Source organism: Eschscholzia californica, unplaced genomic scaffold (assembly GCF_041429995.1).
Source record: "Eschscholzia californica isolate CP2 unplaced genomic scaffold, dmEscCali1.0.p SCAF_1, whole genome shotgun sequence".
Lineage (NCBI taxonomy): Eukaryota > Viridiplantae > Streptophyta > Magnoliopsida > Ranunculales > Papaveraceae > Eschscholzia > Eschscholzia californica.
In genome coordinates this window covers 13087051-13108953 of record NW_028238198.1, presented here as the reverse complement: position 1 = coordinate 13108953, position 21903 = coordinate 13087051, and the positions used below count along the sequence as shown (strand labels likewise).

The following is a 21903-nucleotide window of genomic DNA, read 5'->3' as shown; positions in this document are numbered from 1 at the left end:
CTACAATTGCTCCTTCAAGGTTGGTTCAAAAACCCTAACTTTTTTAATTTTTTTGAATAAATTTGTTGTTTGATTGATTGGGGATGTTAATAGTGTGTTGTAACATGTTTAGAATGTTGTATTCTTCAATTTCGAATATATTTAGAGCATTTTCTGTGAATATTTGATGCCCATGTGTACTGCCCTAGATCTATGAAGCTTCTGGAACGACTCGGACGGACTGGTCCAGTCCGTCCGTGTCTTCCTAGTCACGGATCAGCTAATCCGTGACTTAGTACAAAGAAACGGACTCCCTTTTCAGTCCGTGACGGACTGAGTAATCCGTTCCGGACTTAAAGGGTCCGGATTACCTGATCCGGGACCTTAGTTTTTTTTTTTTTTTTTTTTTTTTTAATCTTTCATATTTTTCTTTCTTTATTTTTCTCATCATTTTTCCTTCATTATTTGAATGACCTTTTTTGTAGCGATACGTGCCTATTTTGAATGACCTTTTTTGTAGCGATACGTCTAATTTTTCCTTCATTAATTTAGAGTAGGAAAACATATTTTGATTATTTATTGTTTGTGCATCACATGCGTATTATTCAAAAGTTATTATGGCACCAAGTAAGCAACGACGAACGCAAGGAGATGAGAACGAAACAGAGCCTCCTATTTCGACAGCAGAAACAGAAGTAGGGGGGTCATCTTCATTTTCAGACCCGTACTCTGGAGGTCCGATAGATCGTTCGCTTCTACCTTGTTTCAAGAATCATGTTGCTTATACGATTTGGAACAAACCGGTAAGCAAATATTATTTTCTAATTTTAGTAGTTATGATAAAATTTTGTTAATCATCAATCTAAAACAATATCTTTTTTATTTTCAGGAGAGGCCGGTGCTGAAGTTACACAACCATGCGTCTGCCGTAGTTGTGGGTACTGCTTTGAAGAAGACGAATGGGTGGGACCTCGAAACTGAGTGTCAAAGTGTTCGAGAGAGAGTCCGGAACACGGGATTGGCCCACATCGCCAAATATTCATACACCAAGCTAGATCGTGTTCTAATCTCGGCACTTACAGAGCGGTGGTACGAGGACACAAATACTTTCCACATGCCGTTCGGGGAGATGACGATCACGTTAGAGGATGTGTATCGCATATGTGGTCTTCCAATTGAAGGTAAACCCGTTGTTCTGTCCAAGACGGATGATGAAGATTTGAACGATGACGATGACGATGACGATGATACAAAAGATCCAGATGCATTACTAGTCTCTCGTTATTTACAATTAGATTACGAAGGTGTAAAACTGCACTTAGGTAAATTTAAGTCTGTGGAGCTTAAGTGGTTGAGGGAGCAATGCAGTGGGTCGAAAGAGGATGACCCCGAACTTGTCAAAGATGCTGTTGCACGGGCATACCTCTTGCATCTTTTTGGTTGTACTCTTTTTGCTGATAAGAGTGCAACTAAGGTTCCTTTTCTCTATCTACGTTATCTGAAGAACTTAGATGATATTTCGAGTTACTCGTGGGGAACAGCGGCGCTTGCCTATCTTTATCGGCAGATTGGTTTTGCTTCGAGGGGAGGAAATCAATTGGCTGGTTATCTTACTTTATTTCAGGTAATTTCATATTTATTTTTGTTTCTCAATTATTTCTTTATTATGTTAGAGTAGCGAATAATAAATGTGTATTTAACATTACATTTGTAGGCGTGGATCGATGAACACTTCAAACTTGGGGTGTCTGTTCCCAACCCAAAATATGATCCTACATCTAACGTGCCCCGGATGTATAAATGGGAGGAACACGTTTTGAAAGGCAACAAGGCATGTGCTCTAGGAAGCACTCGTGAGCAATTGGACGGTCTGACCGAGAGAGATGTATGTATTTTATTTATTAATTTTTCCTGTGTTCTATAATACCTGACGTATGCTATAGGAATCACTCGTTAAACGTCTGTATCATATAGGTCATTTGGGACCCATATCGTCCCTTATCGTCTGGTGATGCACTACCACTTCCTGAATACTCTTTTTACACTGGTTGCATCGCGGTTAACGATATTGCCGAGCCCTATCACCCTGATAGGGTGTTAAGGCAACTTGGGTTGGTTCAAGTCATCCCTAAAGAACCGATTCGACCAAAAAAGGTGTCGAACGATGGCGATTCTAAAAACTTTGGTAATGTGGCTTCTTATTGGGGGCGTTGGGAAGATCACCTACTAAACATGAGTGATAGACCGAAGGAGGTATCTTTGGCTCCGTGGGAGGCAAGCGCTCAGTATAACAATTGGTTCAAGAGAGTATCTCACCCGTTTGTACAAAACCCAGCTTTGTACAAATCCAATAGACCAGAACAGTACATAGGTTCGGTATCGTACTATGTGAGTATTCGATTTATCATTCTTTTGTTTTGTTACTTTTGAATTTGTAGCTATAATTTGTTACCTAATTTGTTATTAATCCATTGTTGTTTTTTTAGAGAGATGGAATTGATCGTGCCATTGTAGCGATGCAAGCGTCTGACGTTCCGTTAGGGCTTGAAATCCTAACTAATGCGAGGACTGAAATGCCGCTTCCCGAATGTCCTCATCAACCTCAATCAGAACCCGAACCAAGAAGATCGTCTAGAAAAGCTACGGTGAAGAAATCGAGGAAATCACAAAGGGAATGAAGTATTATATCTACCTTAAGTCTCGTTATTTTGAATTGCTTTTGTGAACAACGGTTACTTTTTTTTAACTTCTTTTGTGAACGATGTGTATCGTACAATTTGATCTATGTTTGAACATCGTCACTCTTGTTTTAACAAGTTTTAACATCTACCGTACATTTTGATTGTTATTCTTGTTTTTTTAACAAGTTTTAATATCTACCTTAAGTACCATTGTTTGGAAAAAAAAAAAAAAACGTACGGATCAGCTAATCCGTGCCTTCCCTTCTCAGGTCACGGATCTATGGATCCGTGACTTTGTTACAAGAAACGGATCCATAGATCCGTTTATTTCTAACAGGAAAACAATAGCCCCGGTCATAAGAAGTAACGGATCTATGGATCCGTGACGACTTTACAAGAAACGGATCCATAGATCCGTTTTTTTCTAACATGAAAACAATAGCCCCGGTCATAAGAAGTAACGGATCTATGGATCCGTGACGACTTTACAAGAAACGGATCTCTGGATCCGTCCCTTTGTGAACCAGAACGGATTGAGGGATCCGTGACCTGTATGAAATTCAAATATAAAATCAAATATAAAATCAGAAACGGATCTCTGTTTCTCTTCGATTATAAACCCAAAGAAAAAAAAAAGTTAAGTAACGAAGACAATTAATCATCTAAATTTATTCAAATATAAAATCAAAAACTTTGTAACTCGGTCTTTCAGTACAACTTAATCATCACTTAAATTTATCACACTACTACTTGGCTCATTCGAATTATCATGAGAATAAAATTTCTTTACATCCTCGATTCTATCTCTAACAAGTGGAAGCCAACCCGTTGCCTCTACCGATGCATACCTAGACCATTGCGGTGCAATGGGAGGGAGTATAGAATCTTTTTTGAGTTTAACGTTCATAAAGTGACCACCAGTATATGTAATGCATGCAATTTTATAACCCTCAGAAGGTGGACCACTAAGTAAGGGTAAGAAAGTTGTCGAACAACCGTAAGACAAATGAACTAATATGCAATTGAAGCTACTCGCCACAACTATACTAGTGTTTGGGTGAATGTAGAACCAATCTTCCGGACATGTAAAATTGAAGTTGTTCGCGGCACTTAATGTTTGAGTGTAATCTCTTATTCCAAACATCTCTTTGTAGAGTGTGTACTGATCCTCAAGTTCTTTTATGACATTTTCGCGAACTTGTTTCCAACCATCTTCTAGTGAAAACCCAAGTCCTTTACCAACGGCATGAAACCCACAATGACCATCGCCTGGCACATCTATAATGTCATCCAAGAATGGATGCATAACTGACGGAATATGTCCTTTGTATCTTTCAAAATTGGGTATGGTTGCTTTCGGTGCTTTGGTTACTTTGTTAACTTTACGTATTGTCTGAGTGGAGGGAACACATTCATCAACACACTTTGCATATTCGAAAGCAGATGGGTTCCTCTTAGTAGATTTTGCAGCTTCTTTTTCTTTTTTGCTCATTCTTCTTTGTTTCGGAGCCCCTTTTGTCTTTGTTTGTTGCAATGGCTCACACAAGTTTGTCATGACCGGAAAAGAAATTTCCCTCAACTTCTCAAGTATTGCGGTCCTCTCAGCATCACTGGATTTAGCCCACATTAAATAAAGGTGCTCCATCTCATGTGATGCGTCAAGATCATTATGAATCGGCGGAGTCGGGTTAATGGATAGCTTGGTCCACTGAGGGTGAATGATGTCCTTTGGACATACCTTATCTTGATTCATCAAAGATACCATCTCATGAGCACAAGGGAGACCATAGACATACCTTAGAACACATCCGCAATTTTGAACGTTAATATCAATCCCATTTGCACGGTCGATCTCATCTACCATAAGATCTAATGCCGCGTGCGAGACATAACCACGTAGCTCTTTAAAAAACTTGATTTGATGCCCTTCCTTCACCTTAATACGACTGTGCTCAAAAGATGTTATAATTTCACATGTCTCGGTTTCCGTCATGATATGCATAAATTCTCAGCACGTAACATAGTTACCTTCGGAGCTACATAGATATCTCTTCAATTTGTAATGAGCACCTTCCACACGATTTGTTGTAGTATTTCCCATGTGAATAACCCCGTTAGTCCATGCAGTCACAAATCTCTCTTTCAATCCCAACCAGGTATCTTGAACATAACTAACATCTTTATGATGTGTGTTTGACCAAAACTTCACAAAAGTTTCCACCGCCTCATTATAACCACTTTCAGTCTCAGCATACATGATAGCTCGAAACATTGTCATAAACACATTGAATTGTTCTTGTTTGAAATGACCTTTGACTTTGGCTACCACACACTTGTCGATATGGAAAGTACATAGCAACCTTTGAGCATTTGGAAAGACTTCACCAATGGCGTTAATCAGTGCAAGTTCACTATCGGTAATAAACACGATTGGCATTGAGTTGGGAGAAAACAACGTCCGCAAACGATTAAGGGCCCATGTGTACTGATTAGTTGTCTCCCCATCCATAAATGTAAAGGCCGCGGTGAAGGATTTCAACGTAGAAGTTACCCCGACAATCTCAAGCAATGGCTTGTTAAATCGGTTGGTTTTATACGTACAATCGAGCAATAACACGGTATGGAAACTCTGTAATAATAGAATACAATCAGGATGTGCCCAAAATAGATTTGTTACCTCATCAGTGTCTTCGTTCTTTGAAAAATGGTAGACGTAATGGTGTTCCACCAACAACTTAATGACTTGTTGCATCGGACTCCTTCCTTCTTGGTCTTCCATACGTATGTTCGCACGTGCATTGTAAATGGTTTTCAACGTTGATGTGTTATCCTTGAATTGTTCATGAATTTGAGAAAGAATTTGAGCTGGCTTCGAACCAATTTTTAATAGATGTTTCACAACAGCTTTTTCATCGGGTTTCAACCTATTCACATATGCGTGACCTAGAAGACTTTCAGCTAACTCGTGGTTATGGATTCCAGACACAACTGACACTTTCCACGTGTCATTAACCCCCGGTATTCCTTTGAGCTTGAACGGACATTGACATTTTTTGGTGCTCGATTTCCTTTTCTTTATAGGTGGTTGATGGGATTTTGGAACTAAATCCTTCTTCTCATGTGAACGAAATACTCCACTTCTTTCGCAACATAATTCTAACCGGGGTTTCTGTCCACCTTTTCTATTACCTGACCTAGAGGTCAATACTACAAACTTATGTTTTTTCCCAATTTCTTGAGCCCAAACGATTAACTCCTCTTTAGTTTGAAAAACATCTTCAGTCACAAAATACTCACCAACATCAATACTAATAAATTGACACCCATCATTTGAAGGTCGATTTTCTTCTTCGGCATGGTACTCCTCTTCAATAGGAACAATATTAAGGTCCTGAATCTGTCAAAAGGTGAAAAAAACATAAAAATCACTTAAAGATAAAAAATATCTTCAGGATGGAACGAACTGAACGAGTCCGGGATTTATCAGCTAAGGACGGATCAGTCTATCCGTCCAAATCTACAGGATCACGGACTTCTGAGTCCGTGCCCTTTCATTTATAAACGGATAGACCGATCCGTTAATGACTGATAAGTACCGGACTGGTTCAGTCCGTCCGCGTCACCGAAGTTTCACTTTGATTTTTTCAAAAACTCACACAACACGTATAAAAACATATAAAATAGGATCGGGGAATGGTTGTATACCTCATGAGAAACTTCTCCTTGCCCGGAAATAGGTGAAAGAGTTGGAATCGATGTAGTTGTTAAATTTTTAGAACTCTCTTCTTCCATGGTTATCTTCCTAATTTCTTTTCAAAAGATGATATAAAGAAGCTATAAATTAGATGTAACACAGCTGTATGATGAATAAATCACCCGGATTGATTTTTTCGAATAAAAGAATAGTCGCCGGTAGGTGTCGGAGACGTTGCCGTCGCCGTTGCCGGAGAATGTTGCACTCTTTTCTAGGGTTTTGTTTTGGAAGAAGAATTGATTAGGATTCCTTTTTTGTTGGAAGAAGAAGATGGAAGAAGTAAACGAAGGTGAACGTCACCCACATTAAAAACTGGTGCTTATAGAGACCTCGAGTAAAAAATCATTGACTTGAGTCAACAATATTTTTGGATGCTAACAGCTGTTTGGTCAGGTGCCTTTAGAAGCACCCTAAAATTAAATACATTCCACCTCATTTCCACCTCACCTCTATCTCCACCTCACATGTCTCTCCACCTCACCTCTCTCTCTCCACCTCACCTATCTCCCTCCACCTTTCTTTCTCTCTCTCTCCACCTTTCTTTCTCTCTCTCCACCTTTCTTTCTCTCTCTCTCCACTTCTCTTTCTCTCTCTCTCCACCTTTCTTTCTCTGTCTCTCTCTTTCAACCTCTCCCGTCTTCCCCGGCAAGGTCGCCGGCCGGAAAATTCTCATCTCTCTCTCTCTCTCTCAAAAGATTCCGGCGAAGGGGTTACCCTTCGCCGGAATCTGTTGAACCAGACCGGTCTGGTTCAACAGCAGACCTTCAGATCTGAAGGTCTGCTCGAACAGACCTTCGAAGGGTCTGCTCGAACAGACCTTCGAAGGGTCTGCTCGAACAGACCCTTGAAGGTCTGTTCCGAACAGACCTTCAGATCTGTTGAACCAGACCTTCAGGTCTGGTTCAACAGATTCCGGCAAAGGGTAACCCCTTCGCCGGAATCTTTTGAGAGAGAGAGAGATGAGAGTTTTTTTTTTTTTTTTAAGGTTTCCGGCCGGCGACCTTGCCGGGGAAGACGGGAGAGGTTGAAAGAGAGAGACAGAGAAAGAAAGGTGGAGAGAGAGAGAAAGAGAAGTGGAGAGAGAGAGAAAGAAAGGTGGAGAGAGAGAGGTGAGGTGGAGAGACATGTGAGGGGGAGATAGAGGTGAGGTGGAATGTATTTAATTTTATTTTGAAAAATTATAAATAGGAAGGACAATTAGGACATTTACATGAAAATAGGGGGTCATATTTGAATTTACGAAAAAAATGGGGCCATAAAGGAAGCTGGTCACAAAGTAAGGGGCCATATAGGAATTAACTCAACTATCTTTAACCAAATAGAAATCCAAAATGATGAACGAGATCATTCTGTTTGGACCAAGAACAAAAATGAAGTTTAATCTGTAACCTAGAAGTCAATCTTTGAATGGAACTAGAGGAACAACAATTGGTATGGAGCTTTCTCCCAAGAAGAGGAAACAATGAGCTTTAGTGGGTGACATAACACCCACACTATATGTTATCAACCGTGATGCTATGCCCAGCCGGAATCCCGGCCGAATCCCGGCCGGGTGAGTTGGCGCGCCAGCCGGGCATAGCATCTGACCTAGGGGTGGGAAACGGACCGAACGGGTAGTCCACGGTCACTTACTCTTCCGGTCCGGGCGGAATGGACAAATTCTCGATTTGTCCGTTCGGACATCCGGTCAAATCGGGCGGTTACTTGACAAAATTTCGTTGTCCATTGCCCGTCCATGTCCGCCTAAATTGTCGGGCAATCCGGGTACCGGACCGGTCGGACTCGGGCACAATGTTTCATTTTTTTACTTGAATGCCTATAAAAGATATTTATTAAGATTTCACCCAAGCAAAGTCGATAAAACATAATCCCACATTGTAAACTTAGTATTTCCATGAATATATGTGTAAGTATGTAATCTAAATGTTAACTATATCAATTGATTCGCATACACGTGTAAGTGTGTAGTCTAAATGTTAACTATATTAATTGATTATAACTATCTATATATGATTAAATGTCTAAGTAAGTCGAAAATATCAACCGGTCGGGCTTATCGGTCGGACTCGGGCGGAATGCCGGTTAGAGCCTCTTGTCCGTGTCCGTCCGACTAAATTTGCCGGTCCGGTCGGGTAGTGTCCGTCTCGGACACCGGGCGCCCACGGTCACATCGGACTCGGGCGGTTCGCGGGCGGATCCGGACTCACGGGCCTTTTTCCCACCCCTAATCTGACCTGTAAAACGAGAGAAAAGGGGATTGGACGAATTTCATATCTGGTCCTTGATTTTAGGTTAATTACAATAGAGGGCTTCTCATAAAATCAGGAAATTAATCTCATTTCCTTGAGAGCTCGACATTCACTTGGGTTTCGACTTCTTCACCGGACGTTTCTTCAACAAGAGCAGAGAACAACTCCATTTTTCCAGGTTCTCTCTATCTCTTTCTCTCTCTCTACCAATTCCTTTCATTGCTTGGTAAGAGCAATCAACCCTAAATCAACTTAAGGTTTTCATCAAGTCCCAACTTAGGGTTTTCATCCAAAGTAAGAATCCAACTTGGGGTTTTCTTCACTCAGACTTTTCCTCTTGGGGTTCTGTAACTTGTTCGAACCATGCACCTCGGTGGGTTTAATCAACAAGTATTTTCTTCTTCTTCTTCAACAAGTTTGTTCCAGGTTCTGTCGCTCCCTCACTCTATTTATCTCTCTCTCTTCTGCGAAAAATTTAGGACAAAGCCTAGCTTACATTTAGGGCACAACTTAGTCTGAATTTGCTGTTTTGTCTTGAATCTAAGTTAACTAATCATCACCAAATCCATACCCAAAACCATCAAACCTAAATTGGCTTTCCAACAAATTAGTTTAAGTTTCAGATTTACTCAATACTTCTACATTACATTTTTGATGATTCTAAAAATCTGACGAAGAATTACAACAATAAGATATAAGATACATCTAGCTCTATCAATGAAAATTACAACAGTAAGATTTTTTTCATATGGTATTAAGATTTTAGCTTTTTCATGGTCACTCTTTAATCCGGCAAGAGGATAACATAATATTTAGCCCATTAAAGAGATCTTGGTATTCTTACAATTACGATATGTATAGTCGTGATGTTTTTGCTGTTGAACCAATTTCTCACTCCCAAGGCCGGGAAAGGCTTAACCAGTGAACAAGTATAGATTCATGTCGAAGATGTTCCTCCGTGGTGATTCTGTCGTTATCATCCTTAGAAACCCCAAGTGAAAGGTAAGTATCTTAACGTGCAATGTTTAAACTATGGAATTCTCAAAGACAATTTACTGAATATCTGTTCGACTCTAACGGGATCTCATTTTTGTTACAGGGGTAGCTGGACTATGAGATGTTGATATACTAAAAATGGAGCGAGCGAGAGAGGACAGTGGAGAAGAAGTGTAGCTTTGAATTTTCATTACTCTTTCATCGGCAAACACAAACTGAGTACATAAAAAATTTGAAACATCTATTGTTATCTAAGAGTTGTAACCAAAATTACTTGTACTCTGTTTCTCAAGATTTTATTTTTGGAGTTATGAAATATTTGGAATCGATTGTTCTTTTATTCAACTACTTAAGAATCACGGGCTTTATATGTATTGTTTTCTTGTTTTGAAATACAATTGTTTTGGAATTGTGAAGTTTGTTGTTGTTATTAACCTTTAATCTAGTGTCTTGTAACAATGGCTTCAATTTCTTCATGTGTGTTGTAAGGCATGAGACGTGCTTGTGGGGTGATAGTATGAAGATAGATGCCAAATAACGTGATGCCAAGGAACCGTTTCCTTCTGATCTCTAGCTAAATGCCTGCATTAGAGACAAGTACCAATGTTGGGTAGTAGAGTATGGAGAGAACAGCCAAGGACCTGCATGAAAACACTACCAAAACAGGGAGAGAACAGCAAAAACATTACAAACATCATGGCTCAATTGTTAAAATAATTCCAATTCAGAGCAACAAGATAAATGCTTCTTTACCATCAAAGACGAACTTTGTGTTCTATTCTTAAAAAAATGAAATCGCATTCTACAAAAATAATTAGTGAAAGATAACAAATGCCTAGTTTGTAGGAGAGTTACAAAGATAGATAAGCGAAATCAAAAGTTCTTGAGACGGCTTTGCACAAAACTCAACTCTTTTCTTCCTGTGTTCTTCATCCAACTTGGGTTGGACTTCATCCGCAAAGTCGTCTTCTTGTCCAGACTGTGACGACTAATCCAGTAGCATAAGCCGCTTCTAATGTTGTTTTAGTGCGTTATACAGTAGATATCCAAATTTAGCATGGGTGACTCATAGTTCCAGTTGCCCAGAGAACTGTGCGACTTTCTGCCTGCACTAGTTTGCAGATATGGTTACTTCCTCACTTTGAAAAAGATCAGCAGATCTTTCTAAGTAAACAATAGCTTGCTCAAAGTTGCTTTCTTCCCTGATAAAAAAACGTATTAGATACAAGAACGTCGCTAGTACACAGAAATGAGAATATTAACTATAAAGCCAATGTTTGAAGAATTTGTGGTTATTTTGTTTCTTCTACATATTTCAGACGAATTAGACCTATTTCAGACGAATTAGACCTATTTCAACCAAATTAGACCTTATTTCGGAACAATCCCACCAAAATTAGGGCAAATTTTAGCAATTCTATAGTTAGACCCATTTCAAACTACTGATCATATTTCATACCAATTTCCCCAAAATTAGGGAAAAAATTTAACCAAATGAACCAATCTAGGGCAACAATATTTGTACATAAATCATCACATTAGAATCTACTGCAAATATGAAGGAATTTCAGACCAATTTTAAACATCTGGTTTAATCGAGGAAAAAATCTAAGCAAAATCAGTAATATTTATTATGCAATTACAAAAATCTTAGAAACTATCAAAATCATCACATTAGAAACTAGGAAAAATCAAAGTTTGGATTTATAGAGAGATAGACAAAGAACCTAGAAAAATCGGTAACCTAGATTCCTACTTGTAGAGATAGACGGAGGACCTCGTTTGATTCGTACTTGAAGAAAAAAAAAATGATGAAGAAGAGCGACACCCCTGGTTCCGTATTTGGATCAAGGTAAGTGAAAACCCTAGGTGAAGAAAGGGATTGAGTTGAAGAAAGAAAGAGAATGAGCAGCTTGCTGTTCGTGAATGGGTTTAACCCATTTTCTTGTAATCAGCCCCTCTTTGTAATTAAGTGAAATTTGAGGGACCATATCCAACAATTCGTGAACTCCATCTCAAACTTCTGTCCACGTGACATGCTATGCCCGGTTGGCCGCGCCACGTCGGCGCGCCGGGTTTCATCCGGGATTGGCACCGGGCATAGCATCATTTTTCATATGTTATCCACCCAAGGATAAGTTGATAAGTGAAAAAATTGACAGGCAAATGCGACGTTTATCATGCCACTACTCTCAAGTTTCCAATTTCCACCCATAACTGTGGGCCCACATTTAGGACACCATAACCTTTACTTTACACCTACCAGTAAAAGAGTGTGAACAACATTTCTAACATTTTAATGTTGTTATACGGACGTGCGTGATGTACACCTACGTTACAGGTAAGTATACAAGAAATGAGACCAGTGGGTCCTGCAAACTTGTAACTTTCTTCTTTCCTATAATAAAGGACTCATTAAATGATTAATGACGTACTAATTAAATTAGTTATCGTGATCTGGGCCGACTTCTTGTCCCCATTTGATAAAGTCCCATAAAATCGTGCGTGTCAAACGAAATATTAAAAACAAAAGTTGAACACGTTTTATGATTAAGGGGTAATTCCAACTTGACCCCTAATTTCTGACCAGAAGAAACATTTAACTCCTATATTTATCCAGCATGCCAGTTTGAACCCAACAATAAGATTCCTCCATTGAAACTTAAGGCCAGCACTTTGGGGAAAGCTAAATAGTTTCCGAGGTGTGAAATTTTAAAGGGAATATGTAGAATTTTAGAAATTTTCCGGGGAAATAACTTTTAAGAGGAAAAAAAACACTCCACCTCACCTCTCTGTCTTCTCCGACAGACCGATCTGTTCTGTTCTTCAACAGACCGTAACTCCGGCGAAGGGAAACCCCTTCGCCGGAGTTTCTAGAGAGAGAGTGAGTGAATTTTTTTTTTCATGGTCGCCGCCCGGAAAATTTTCCGGCCGGCGACCTAATCGGAGAAGAGAGAGAGAAAATGGTAGGGAGAGAAAAGATCAGGTGGAGAGAGAAAAGTGAGGTGGAGAGAGAGAGAGCTGAGGTGGAGAAGCTATTTTGCTTTCCCCCTAAATAAAATTGTCAAACAAAATTGACCAAGTCTTCACACCTCGGAAACTATTTAGCTTTCCCCAAAGCGCTGGCCAAACTTAATAGTCACGATTTTTCTCTTTTTGTCTTTCCAAACTACTTCTCTCTTTTTTATTTGTCGGAATTAGTCACCCATTGCAAACGACCTTCAACAAATTTTGCCATTCTTTTCTTCTCTTTTGTTTCAATTCCCCCCAACACTATCACAACCATCATCATCTGCTTCTCTATGTGTCTCTAAGACTCTGTTTTCTCTCTTCGAAACTCCTGTGTAAATGTCTATGGTAACTTTAAGTCGAAGTATCAGGAGAAGCTTCAAAAGAAAGACCGAGAGTTATAGAAAACGACTGAGTTGGTGGCAGTGGAAGTGAGAAGAAGAAAGAGTTCGTGCAAAATTGTTAAAGATTGTTGACGATGGCGATTTGACCCTTCCGAATGACATTTCCCAACGATAATAATGAAAAAAATAGAGAACCAAATCTTTTGAGATAATTGTAGAAAAAAAAAAAAAATCATTGATTTTTAAGATTGATTAATGGAATCATGATTTTAGGGTCAAAATTGGAATATTATAGGGGGCAAATTTTCACTTGGTCACAAATTGAAGCCGAATTGAAATTAACGTTATTACCAACTCCGATTTAGGAAAACAGTCTGTTAAAAGAAACGAGACAATATAAGGTAGGTGACTTCTCCCACTTTCTCTCTCTCCAAACTTTTCACTTTCTCTGCTTCTGATTTCCCCAAAAAATTAGGGTTCTGTCATCGTCATCTCAACTACATAAAAAAGAGTCACACTCACAACCTAAAAGAGATAAAGAAAGAATTATTCCGTTTTTTGCTACTTTGAATCTTTTTCTTCGATTTTCATCCGCTGCTTCTTTTTTCCTTTCTTAAAGAAGTTGGATTAATTTTTGGAGGACTCAAGATCGTTTGGTCTGATAAGGTAAGGTAGTTTTTATCTTTTCAATTGGTAATCATAGTTATCTTCTTCCAATTGTTTATTTATGAACCAAGTTTTAAACTTTTTTGTGGGGGTTTTTGTTGTTTTGGCTATTATGGAATGAATCTTTAGGTTGTTCAATTCTTTTGATTTACTTTATGGTGGAAAATAGTAGTCTAAATGCCCTGTTTCTGATTGTATAACTGAAACTTTTTCATGTGGATTTTCATTGCTGATGATTGTTTGTTTTTTTTTTTTGTAAATTTGGGGTAATTTTGATTTTACTTACTCTGTTTAATTTTGGAATTAATAGGGGTTTACAGAATTTGTGACATTTGAAAGTTTGAGCTATAATTTAACTGATATTGAAGTTAAAGATGAGAACTATAGTTAGGGCTGTTTGTCGAATTCGCCATGCTTCTCTTCAAAAAAGAGAATTTGTTGGTAGTGGATTAGGGAGAAAAAAGCTAAAGGCTTTGATTTATGAAGTCCAAAATTCAGCTGATAAATGCAATCAGAAAGAAGAATGTGATAGATACTTGAATTCGCACATGATATCAAGAGCTTTGTGCTCCACTGTTGCCGAAGACACTACTAGAGGTTCTTTACTAACTTCACCGACTCCATTTATTGTAGTTTTGAGCCTAGATGTTTGATTTGTTCATGTGATTTTGTCCTTCATTTTTGCCTAGTTCAGATACAGAGATAGTAAAAGGGGGTCCCCTTGTAGAGTATGAACGGCGGATTGCGGCAGGGGACCTAGTGGATGGTGATGATTGTCAGGTATTATTCTAATTGGTTTATTCGACATTTGTTCTTCCTTCGTTGTTATTGGTTACTTTTTAACTTGAACAATTCTAGTTTATTGTCATCTACCTGAACCTTAATATTGAAACAAAACTCATCGTCCTAATCACGTGGTTCATTTTGTTTACGATCCAAATGATTGAATTGATTAGCTAGCTCATCAGTTGAGATTGTGTTCTCTAAATTGTATTGGTTGCTAGCTGCAACTAACTAGAGCTTCTCATTAAATTGCAATATATGTGCAAGTATTATGGCTCTCTTTGGTTAGACTGCACATTTACATTGACGCTCTGTAGGTAGGTACCTTAAGAGAGCTTCAGAGACTCTACGATGAGCTCGTCAAGTCAGCTCATGCCTGTCGATTGGATAGATATGAAACTTCTGAGATAGCAGGGAGGTATATACCTAATCACCTATCATGTTACTTCTCTCTTCTGATCTGAAATAAACATTTTTCTTGGATAGTTTTTCCCTCCACTAACAAGATTCAGTTTTGGTTGCTTTTGGAGTCTATGTAGTCACTATTTGGTTTATGTTCTCCCAGGAGCAGGTGGTTTTGGTCCCGTTTTATCCCACAATCTTCAGTGTCACCCGTTCAAGGCCTTTATCTCTATGGAGGAGTAGGAACTGGAAAAACGATGCTGATGGACTTGTTCTTTGATCAACTGTAAGTTCTATCATGTATGTGTTGCATAAAGAGTTCTTTTTTTAGTCGATGGAGTGCATTCGGGAATTTGCGAACTGGCTTGGTTGTGTAAAATTGATCACTTTTGGTCTTTAGTGTAGTCTATGTAAACCTTTAGAGTTTAGAACACAAGGGAAACAAAATGAACTATTGCAAGAAAACCAGGGTGTTGGAACAAAACAAGATCTCTGAGTTTCTTCCAAGTGAGGGTAGTTTAAAGCATAAGATTGGTGTGTCATTTGAAAATATAAGAAAATTTCAATCTACCGTGCGACATAGTTTTTACTCATTTAGATCTTTTCTCTAGCTTTTCGTGGATAAGAAGTTTTAAACAGGGTTTAGTATAATGAGATATTATTAATACTCATTATGTGCTATCGCAGGCCGTCTAACTGGAGGAAGAAGAGAATTCATTTTCACGACTTCATGTTGAGCGTTCATAGCCGTCTACAGGTAGTAAAATGTGTTTAGCTGTTCGTATAATGCCGCATGATCATTTGGAGAGTGCTTCAGAGTTCAGACATCATATGCATAAGCAGTTTAGTAGCCTATGGATTTAAGACTTCATGGTGTGAAACTTTTGGCTGGACCTATACGGCTATACCGTCTAAGATTAGATTGCTCTTTTATTGTAGTTGTGATCTATTTTTTCTGTTAGGACTATGTAAGGTTATGGCTTACCATGAATCATGTGCATATGGTTTGTCATTTTCTCATCATACTAATCTTCTATTTTGTTTGCAAATCTCACACTCCCTTGGTTGTCATATGTCATAACTCATTAGTATTATAAAATGCAGAAGCACAAGGGTGTGACAGACCCGCTTGAAGTTGTCGCAGGGGAAATATCAGATGAATCAATTTTATTATGTCTTGATGAATTTATGGTAAGTTATCATGGGAGGGCCAGATAAATGTCTCGTTATATGTATGATATCATTAACCATTCTACCTGGTTTTTTGAGTTAATTCTGTTGTGTATTTATATTAATTTTCAATTTATGTAAATTGACATAGGTTACTGATGTTGCCGATGCTTTAATACTGAATCGTCTATTTAAACATCTATTCAACAATGGCGTGGTAAGACATTACTCCCTTTCACATTCTAGGGGCTCATATCTTCCTTAGGTGTAAGCTAAATTATGCAAAACAAGTAACGATTGTACATGTTATAATTGTTCTTGGATGGTGAACCAGATTCTAGTCTCCACCTCAAATCGTGCTCCAGATAATTTATATGAACGTGGTCTTCAAAGGGATCTTTTCTTGCCCTTCATTGCAACTTTGAAGGTATGTAGACTGACGCTATTTATCTAGTCTTGTAATTTTGAGAGTATCACTTCGTAGTGTTAATAGATTATAGAGTTCCTCCCACATTTATTCACGTTGTTCCTCTTCTTTTCGACTTTATTTAAGAATCTGGTACACATTTGCTTCCCTTACATCTGATTAGTTTCTAAATGAAGGAAAGGTGTATATCTCATGAAATTGGTTCTTCAGTTGACTATCGGAAATTGACTTCGGTATGATAGTTTTCTCCATTCTCCTTGATTCAATCCCTTTGTGTCTTTTCAGTGAAACCTCCATTAGTTACATAATTTTCATTCCGAAACTTATGTTGCAGGCTGAACAAGGTTATTACTTTGTTGGGAAAAATTTATCTGACCTTCTTAAGGAAAAGTTTCAAGAGTTAATTGGTAATGGTAAACACATAGCAACTCCGCAAGAGGTTGAAGTTGTCATGGGAAGAAAGTTAAAGGTTTCTAGCTTTCTTATAACTACTATTACAGTATTAGTTTCTGATGTGAACATGAATCAGAGTTATCTAATAGTATGCTGCTTTTAGGTTCCACTTGGAGCTAATGGATGTGCATATTTTCCTTTCGATGAACTATGTGATAGGCCTCTTGGAGCGGCAGACTATTTTGGCTTGTGCAGTGAGTGTCTTCTATTTGTTTATGGTTTTTACAACTCTATTTTATAACCCTTTGAACCTACCAGCCTGAGTGTTCTAAAAGTTAAATATATCTTACCTATTGTATTATTTCCTAGGTACAACACAGCAACCCCTCATATTTCATGAATTGGTAATAGCTTCCAGAAAAAATTGTAGTCCTTATCAGATGTTGGGAGAACGTTAAGGAGTTAATTATTATCTAGATTTTGCTCATCTTTCTCAAAGAATGGAGTCAAAACAATCATTAGTGTTCTATACTTCGATAACAGTACAAATTGTTCACCACCCTTTGCTGCAGCGGTTGGACACCCCTCTTAAGCCCATGAGGTCGTGGGATCGAGTCTCGGTGGAAGCAGTTTTCCATCCAGATTTATCCCATGTAATTTAACCAATATTTAAAGTAAATAATATAATAAATTTGGCGGGCTTTAGGCATCTTTCATTATGGTATAAATTAGGCGGTTATCGTGCTCATCACATCTTCATGATGTATCAATGCCTTTTAACGGCTAACGTAGGTCGTAGTCCATTTCTCAAAAAAAAAAAACAATACAAATTTAAAACTCCTAAATGTAACTGTAACGGACTGAGTCAGCTTACAATTTTATCATCTAAAGTAAACTTCTAAATATGGAATATGGACACCAGTAATGGGGCCAGTTATCCTTATTAGATACAGGTATGAGGTGGTGGATACCTTGAGTCAGGCAAATGCCGTAACGAGGTTGGGCCATACAAATACATAAAAGTTCTTGCCTCCGTTATTTCTCTTATTTCTAGTTATAATTTACAAATTTTATATCTTGAAGACTTGAACCAATCATTGTTAAGAGGTGATTGTTCTTAAGTACATCGTAAAAATCTGAGTATCCAACATGGCACCAAATGCTAAAAAAAAGTAGTTGTTTTGCTTAGTTCTTTAACCATAGTTCATTGTGAAAATATGTTTGCACGGTAATTTCGTATTATAATTAGTTAGAATGTGATTTTGCTTCTTTTTTTCCTCCCTCCAAGTACAGACACATAGAACCGTTTATATTTAATATCTATTTTCACAAAATTACCAGCTAGATTCTCCGTGGTATTACTGGATGCACCCCTCACTGATTTGATTTTCTTCTCATATTTGCAGTAATTAATTGTCTACTTGTCTGTCCTTGGCAGAAAATTTCCATACTTTGGCACTGGAAGGTGTACCAATCTTCGGGCTGCACAACAGGACTGCAGCATACCGGTTTGTTACTTTAGTCGATGTATGTCCAACTTTCCTCACTTAATATATCTGATTGAGATTTAAGTACATATTTACTTCTCAATATTTTTCATTTACAAATCAGTACCCAGAAATCAAACGTGCCTATACATCTAACGTTTAATCAATGAATCAACATAGAAATGTTTTTTTTTTATATTATTTGATATAGTCATAGTTATTTGAGTGACGAAGCACCAAAATTTTGTTCGCTCAAAAAGGTGGGGTAAACCAAATAGTCGTGGCTCCAGAATATGAAATGTAGAGCCTTTTGCCACAGTGTCGCATGTGACACCATAATTTAACATAACCCTTTACTAACGAGTAACGACAAACACGCATTTTCGTACCACGTTTCCGTGTGCACTGGAAGACTGTACAGCTATGTCATTATGGAGCAGAGACAGATTTATGTGATCTTTGAACATGATTTTATTGCATTAGATTTCAAACTCCTACAGCAGTTAACTGGATAGTAGCTTGAATTGTATGAATATTTTTTGCTATTAGACAATTGCTTTTAAGTAAAAAATGTAGTACTTGCTATAAGACCACTGTAACTTCAGAACATCGGCAAGATCGGGAAGCTAGGTCTTGTCTTAAGATTATTTTGAAGCTCAAGGTCTTATAAATATTTATTTATTACAGGTGATGTATGAAAATAAAGCTAGGTTGATGTGCACAGCAGAGGGTACTCCATTTGAACTTCTAAAAAGAATTGTTACCATATCAGATGCCCAACACATTGCACCTCGAACCTCTTCGCGATCACTGAAACATGATGATCCTGAACTCTGTGTCGACAATGAATTGGGTTTCGCCAAAGATCGTACCGTCAGTAGGTAATACTTTTTTTTATCCTCCCGCTTGGAGATGTCACTCTCTCCACCCACTTGTACTGGAAGTGTGATTTCTATAGCAATAATAAGTGTTAATTGTATGTCCAGTTGAAATCAAATTTAGATCATGTGAAAAGACACTGTGGGTTTATGATGACCTAGAATGTTCATATATTCCCCTTTGAGTGATAGTAATAGATTCAGGTTTTGTCATTGTTACACTACGTAGCCCAGGCAGACAGTTTATAAAAAAGAACCACCACCTAGTAGTAGTTATATGTGAGTTCCTGGTTCCGCCCTGGCATACTTTAGTTTCTTATCATTTGAAACCTTTTGTTCTACATTGTTCATATGACTTATCACCATCAAGAGAACATTGAAACTTAGATCACCTGATTCAGTACTCAATCTCCTAGAGAAGATCTGTAATTGTCTGCTAGGAGTCCATAAATTTTGTGTCTAAATTTCAATGGACATTTTAAATTCACCCCTTCTACGAGTTCAGTCTTTCCTCATTATCAAAGATTTCAGGTAATAGTTTAGGAGTATTCTGTATGCTTATAAAGTGCTTAGATGATACTGCATGGTTGGTCTATACTCTCTACGTGATCGATTTAGTGTTTCTATTGCCATCTTCTATCATAAATTTGTGATTAAACTCAGTTGCTACTTCCGTTCCATATCTGGTCTACCAGCATGGGGTTGTTATTCTCTCTCTAGAAACGATAAATCTGTTCTAAGATTATATTGTTTTCTGGTTGTTCATGAGTTTTGAGGTCCGAACTACTTGGTGCAGATTAACAGAGATGAATAGCAAAGAGTACTTGGACCAACATGCAGCTATGTTGGCTGAGCAGCAGCAGATCTTGGAGGAAAACCCGAAGGAGTCCTTGCAAGCATGATAATCACGAGTATACTCGATGGATTATGAAGTTATGTAGTATTTCTAAACCAGGCTTATTTTGCCGTTCATTGGAAAGCCTAGTCTTCATATCGTTCATATCGTCAAATGAAAGAAAAAAATGTCTGTAAAAGAAAGGAAGAACATCTGAATAATCAAATCTTTAGAAGAGCGGTTCCATATTTATTTGTACAAGTTTGTAGCTCTTCAAATGAAATAAGGGTTTGTTTTGATGTAGAAAAATAAATTAAAACGGAGAAGACAGTTTGTACTGGTTTCTTTTTAATACAAGATTACATGAGTACAATAGATAGTTGCATCATACACTAGTTAGACAGTTGTACACCAGCCAACAGTAGGTTGTTCGAGTGGTTCATAGTGTTGACATAAACTCCAAAACCCTTGAGGCTCCAGGTTCAATTCTCGGAGGAGGTGGAATCTGATGATGCACGAAATGTTAAGTGGTTGACTAACGTCAATAAGTCAAGAATAGGCCAGAAGTCTAACGGGTCAACCCGGCTTAAGGCAACAGGACTGCTCGACCCGCAACGATTCGCCACCTACGCCCTGAACTAGAAGCTCGGCAAAGATCAGCTAAGGAGCTCCAGCCCTGCTTCGCCTAAAACACAATTAGGTCGGCCCTGAGGTTCTCTAAAGGTGTAAGGGGGTCACGTAAGCAAGGTCGATACTTTACGCCCTAAACTGGGAAGGCTGAAGCGCGCCGCGCGCTTACAGACTTAACACGAAATCTTCCTAAAAATCTCAGTCGGTTAAAGATCCTAAGTATTTAAGCAAGCGAACTTCTATTTATACTAGATACGAGATAAACTAAAAGGGTAGGAAACTTCCCAAATGGTGGATCACAACCGCTTCATCTATACCGTCTAATCACATTCGTCCAATTCAGCCTATGAAAGGGCATCACATCGCCTTCTTCAAGGCACGTTGAGTAAGATCAATACATTCCAAAAAAAGTTCTTCAATATTTAATTGTTTTTACTGAAAGAGCAATATGACCGTCTCTAAGCGTCAAAGCGGTTTCCGAATCCTTTGCAAGTTTTCCCCCCGAGTTTCAAAGGAGCAAGGAGAGTATCTTTCAACCAGACGGAGTATCCATTCATAACAGACGCTGTCATGCATCAAGTCTCGATTTCTTGCTGATTAACGGAAAGTCATTTTTTGACATCAACAGAATCTATAGTTATTGAATTGGGAAATTTGGTCAAAACTCTGTAAAAAATTTGAGTTTTGGTTAAAAAGGATTTATCAACTTTTTGTAGGCTTCAGCTCCCTATGGCATTTTTGTAAATAATCTAATATAGGGAAAAGACGAAACTGACCTTATTGCAAACCAGATTGCAAACCAGTTTGCAAACGAGAGTGCAAACCAGTTTGCAAACGCGAGTGCAAACCAGTTTGCAAGACAAATCAAATTGCAAAGTAGTGCAAACTAGTTTGCAAAGCTCTGCAAATCAGATTGCAAAGTGTGTGCAAAGTCATTGCAAGGCAAAACAGATTGCAAAGCAATGCAAACGGGATTGCAAAGCTCTGCAAACCAGTTTGCAAAGCTTTGTAAACCAGATTGCAAAGTAGTGCAAACCAGTTTGCAAAGCTTCGCAAGCTAAGATTCTAAGGGCAATTTCGGCATTAGAAATTGGAGTGATTTTAGAATTGTCCTTCAAGTCTATTTCCAAATTATATATGGGGCCTAAAAGGACAAAAAGATAATTTGTCTTTTTGACAAAAAAAAAATGAAATTGGGTTTCCTGTATTGAATTTGGATT

General features: G+C 38.2%; 3 protein-coding genes and 2 long non-coding RNA genes across 8 annotated transcripts; 2 read left to right on the top strand and 3 right to left on the bottom strand.

Annotated features, from left to right (window-relative positions):
- Positions 1-3378: 3378 nt before the first annotated feature.
- On the bottom strand, positions 3379-4653 carry LOC147564251 (uncharacterized). Its single transcript, XM_086669125.1, has 2 exons — positions 4399-4653; positions 3379-4053 (listed from the first exon to the last, which is right to left on the bottom strand). The coding sequence occupies exons 1-2, from the start codon at positions 4651-4653 to the stop codon at positions 3379-3381; spliced, it is 930 nt and encodes a 309-aa protein (XP_086525251.1).
- A 15-nt stretch (positions 4654-4668) lies between these two features.
- LOC147564250 (PKS-NRPS hybrid synthetase cheA-like) lies at positions 4669-6452 on the bottom strand. The gene is made up of 3 exons (XM_086669021.1): positions 6366-6452; positions 6023-6057; positions 4669-5854 (listed from the first exon to the last, which is right to left on the bottom strand). The coding sequence occupies exons 1-3, from the start codon at positions 6450-6452 to the stop codon at positions 4669-4671; spliced, it is 1308 nt and encodes a 435-aa protein (XP_086525147.1).
- A 2307-nt stretch (positions 6453-8759) lies between these two features.
- LOC147564249 (uncharacterized) lies at positions 8760-10075 on the top strand. The gene is made up of 3 exons (XR_015226429.1): positions 8760-8841; positions 8991-9665; positions 9763-10075. It is a non-coding gene; the product is annotated as an uncharacterized LOC147564249 (long non-coding RNA).
- Positions 10076-10347: 272 nt separating this feature from the next.
- On the bottom strand, positions 10348-11598 carry LOC147564248 (uncharacterized). Its single transcript, XR_015226433.1, has 2 exons — positions 11387-11598; positions 10348-10861 (listed from the first exon to the last, which is right to left on the bottom strand). It is a non-coding gene; the product is annotated as an uncharacterized LOC147564248 (long non-coding RNA).
- A 1403-nt stretch (positions 11599-13001) lies between these two features.
- LOC147564247 (uncharacterized) lies at positions 13002-20426 on the top strand. 4 transcript variants are annotated; one of them, XM_086644800.1, is made up of 15 exons: positions 13002-13678; positions 13989-14275; positions 14373-14458; positions 14779-14879; positions 15027-15149; positions 15551-15620; positions 15968-16054; positions 16185-16250; positions 16368-16460; positions 16637-16693; positions 16795-16929; positions 17017-17107; positions 18292-18380; positions 19028-19221; positions 20015-20426. In XM_086644800.1, the coding sequence occupies exons 2-15, from the start codon at positions 14053-14055 to the stop codon at positions 20118-20120; spliced, it is 1521 nt and encodes a 506-aa protein (XP_086500926.1). In that variant the 5' UTR covers positions 13002-13678; positions 13989-14052; the 3' UTR covers positions 20121-20426. The 4 variants fall into 4 exon arrangements, with proteins under 4 accessions (XP_086500926.1, XP_086500929.1, XP_086500946.1 ...); XM_086644803.1 differs by having other exon boundaries at positions 13389-13683; XM_086644820.1 differs by having other exon boundaries at positions 13396-13683; positions 15033-15149.
- The last annotated feature ends 1477 nt before the right edge of the window (positions 20427-21903 follow it).

Bases quoted from the DNA above. Each gene is read 5' to 3' on its own strand.
- LOC147564251 (XM_086669125.1), bottom strand. From the start codon at position 4,653: ATGACGGAAACCGAGACATGTGAAATTATAACATCTTTTGAGCACAGT. The intron at 4,054-4,398 runs GTATGTCCAAAG...CCCTCCACTCAG, and splicing joins CTTTGATGAATCAAGATAAG to ACAATACGTAAAGTTAACAA.
- LOC147564250 (XM_086669021.1), bottom strand. From the start codon at position 6,452: ATGGAAGAAGAGAGTTCTAAAAATTTAACAACTACATCGATTCCAACT. The intron at 6,058-6,365 runs GTATACAACCAT...ACCTTTTGACAG, and splicing joins AAGGAGAAGTTTCTCATGAG to ATTCAGGACCTTAATATTGT. The intron at 5,855-6,022 runs GTACCATGCCGA...ATTGACCTCTAG, and splicing joins ATTGTTCCTATTGAAGAGGA to GTCAGGTAATAGAAAAGGTG.
- LOC147564247 (XM_086644800.1), top strand. From the start codon at position 14,053: ATGAGAACTATAGTTAGGGCTGTTTGTCGAATTCGCCATGCTTCTCTT. The intron at 14,276-14,372 runs GTTCTTTACTAA...TGCCTAGTTCAG, and splicing joins TGCCGAAGACACTACTAGAG to ATACAGAGATAGTAAAAGGG. The intron at 16,461-16,636 runs GTATGTAGACTG...TTCTAAATGAAG, and splicing joins CCTTCATTGCAACTTTGAAG to GAAAGGTGTATATCTCATGA.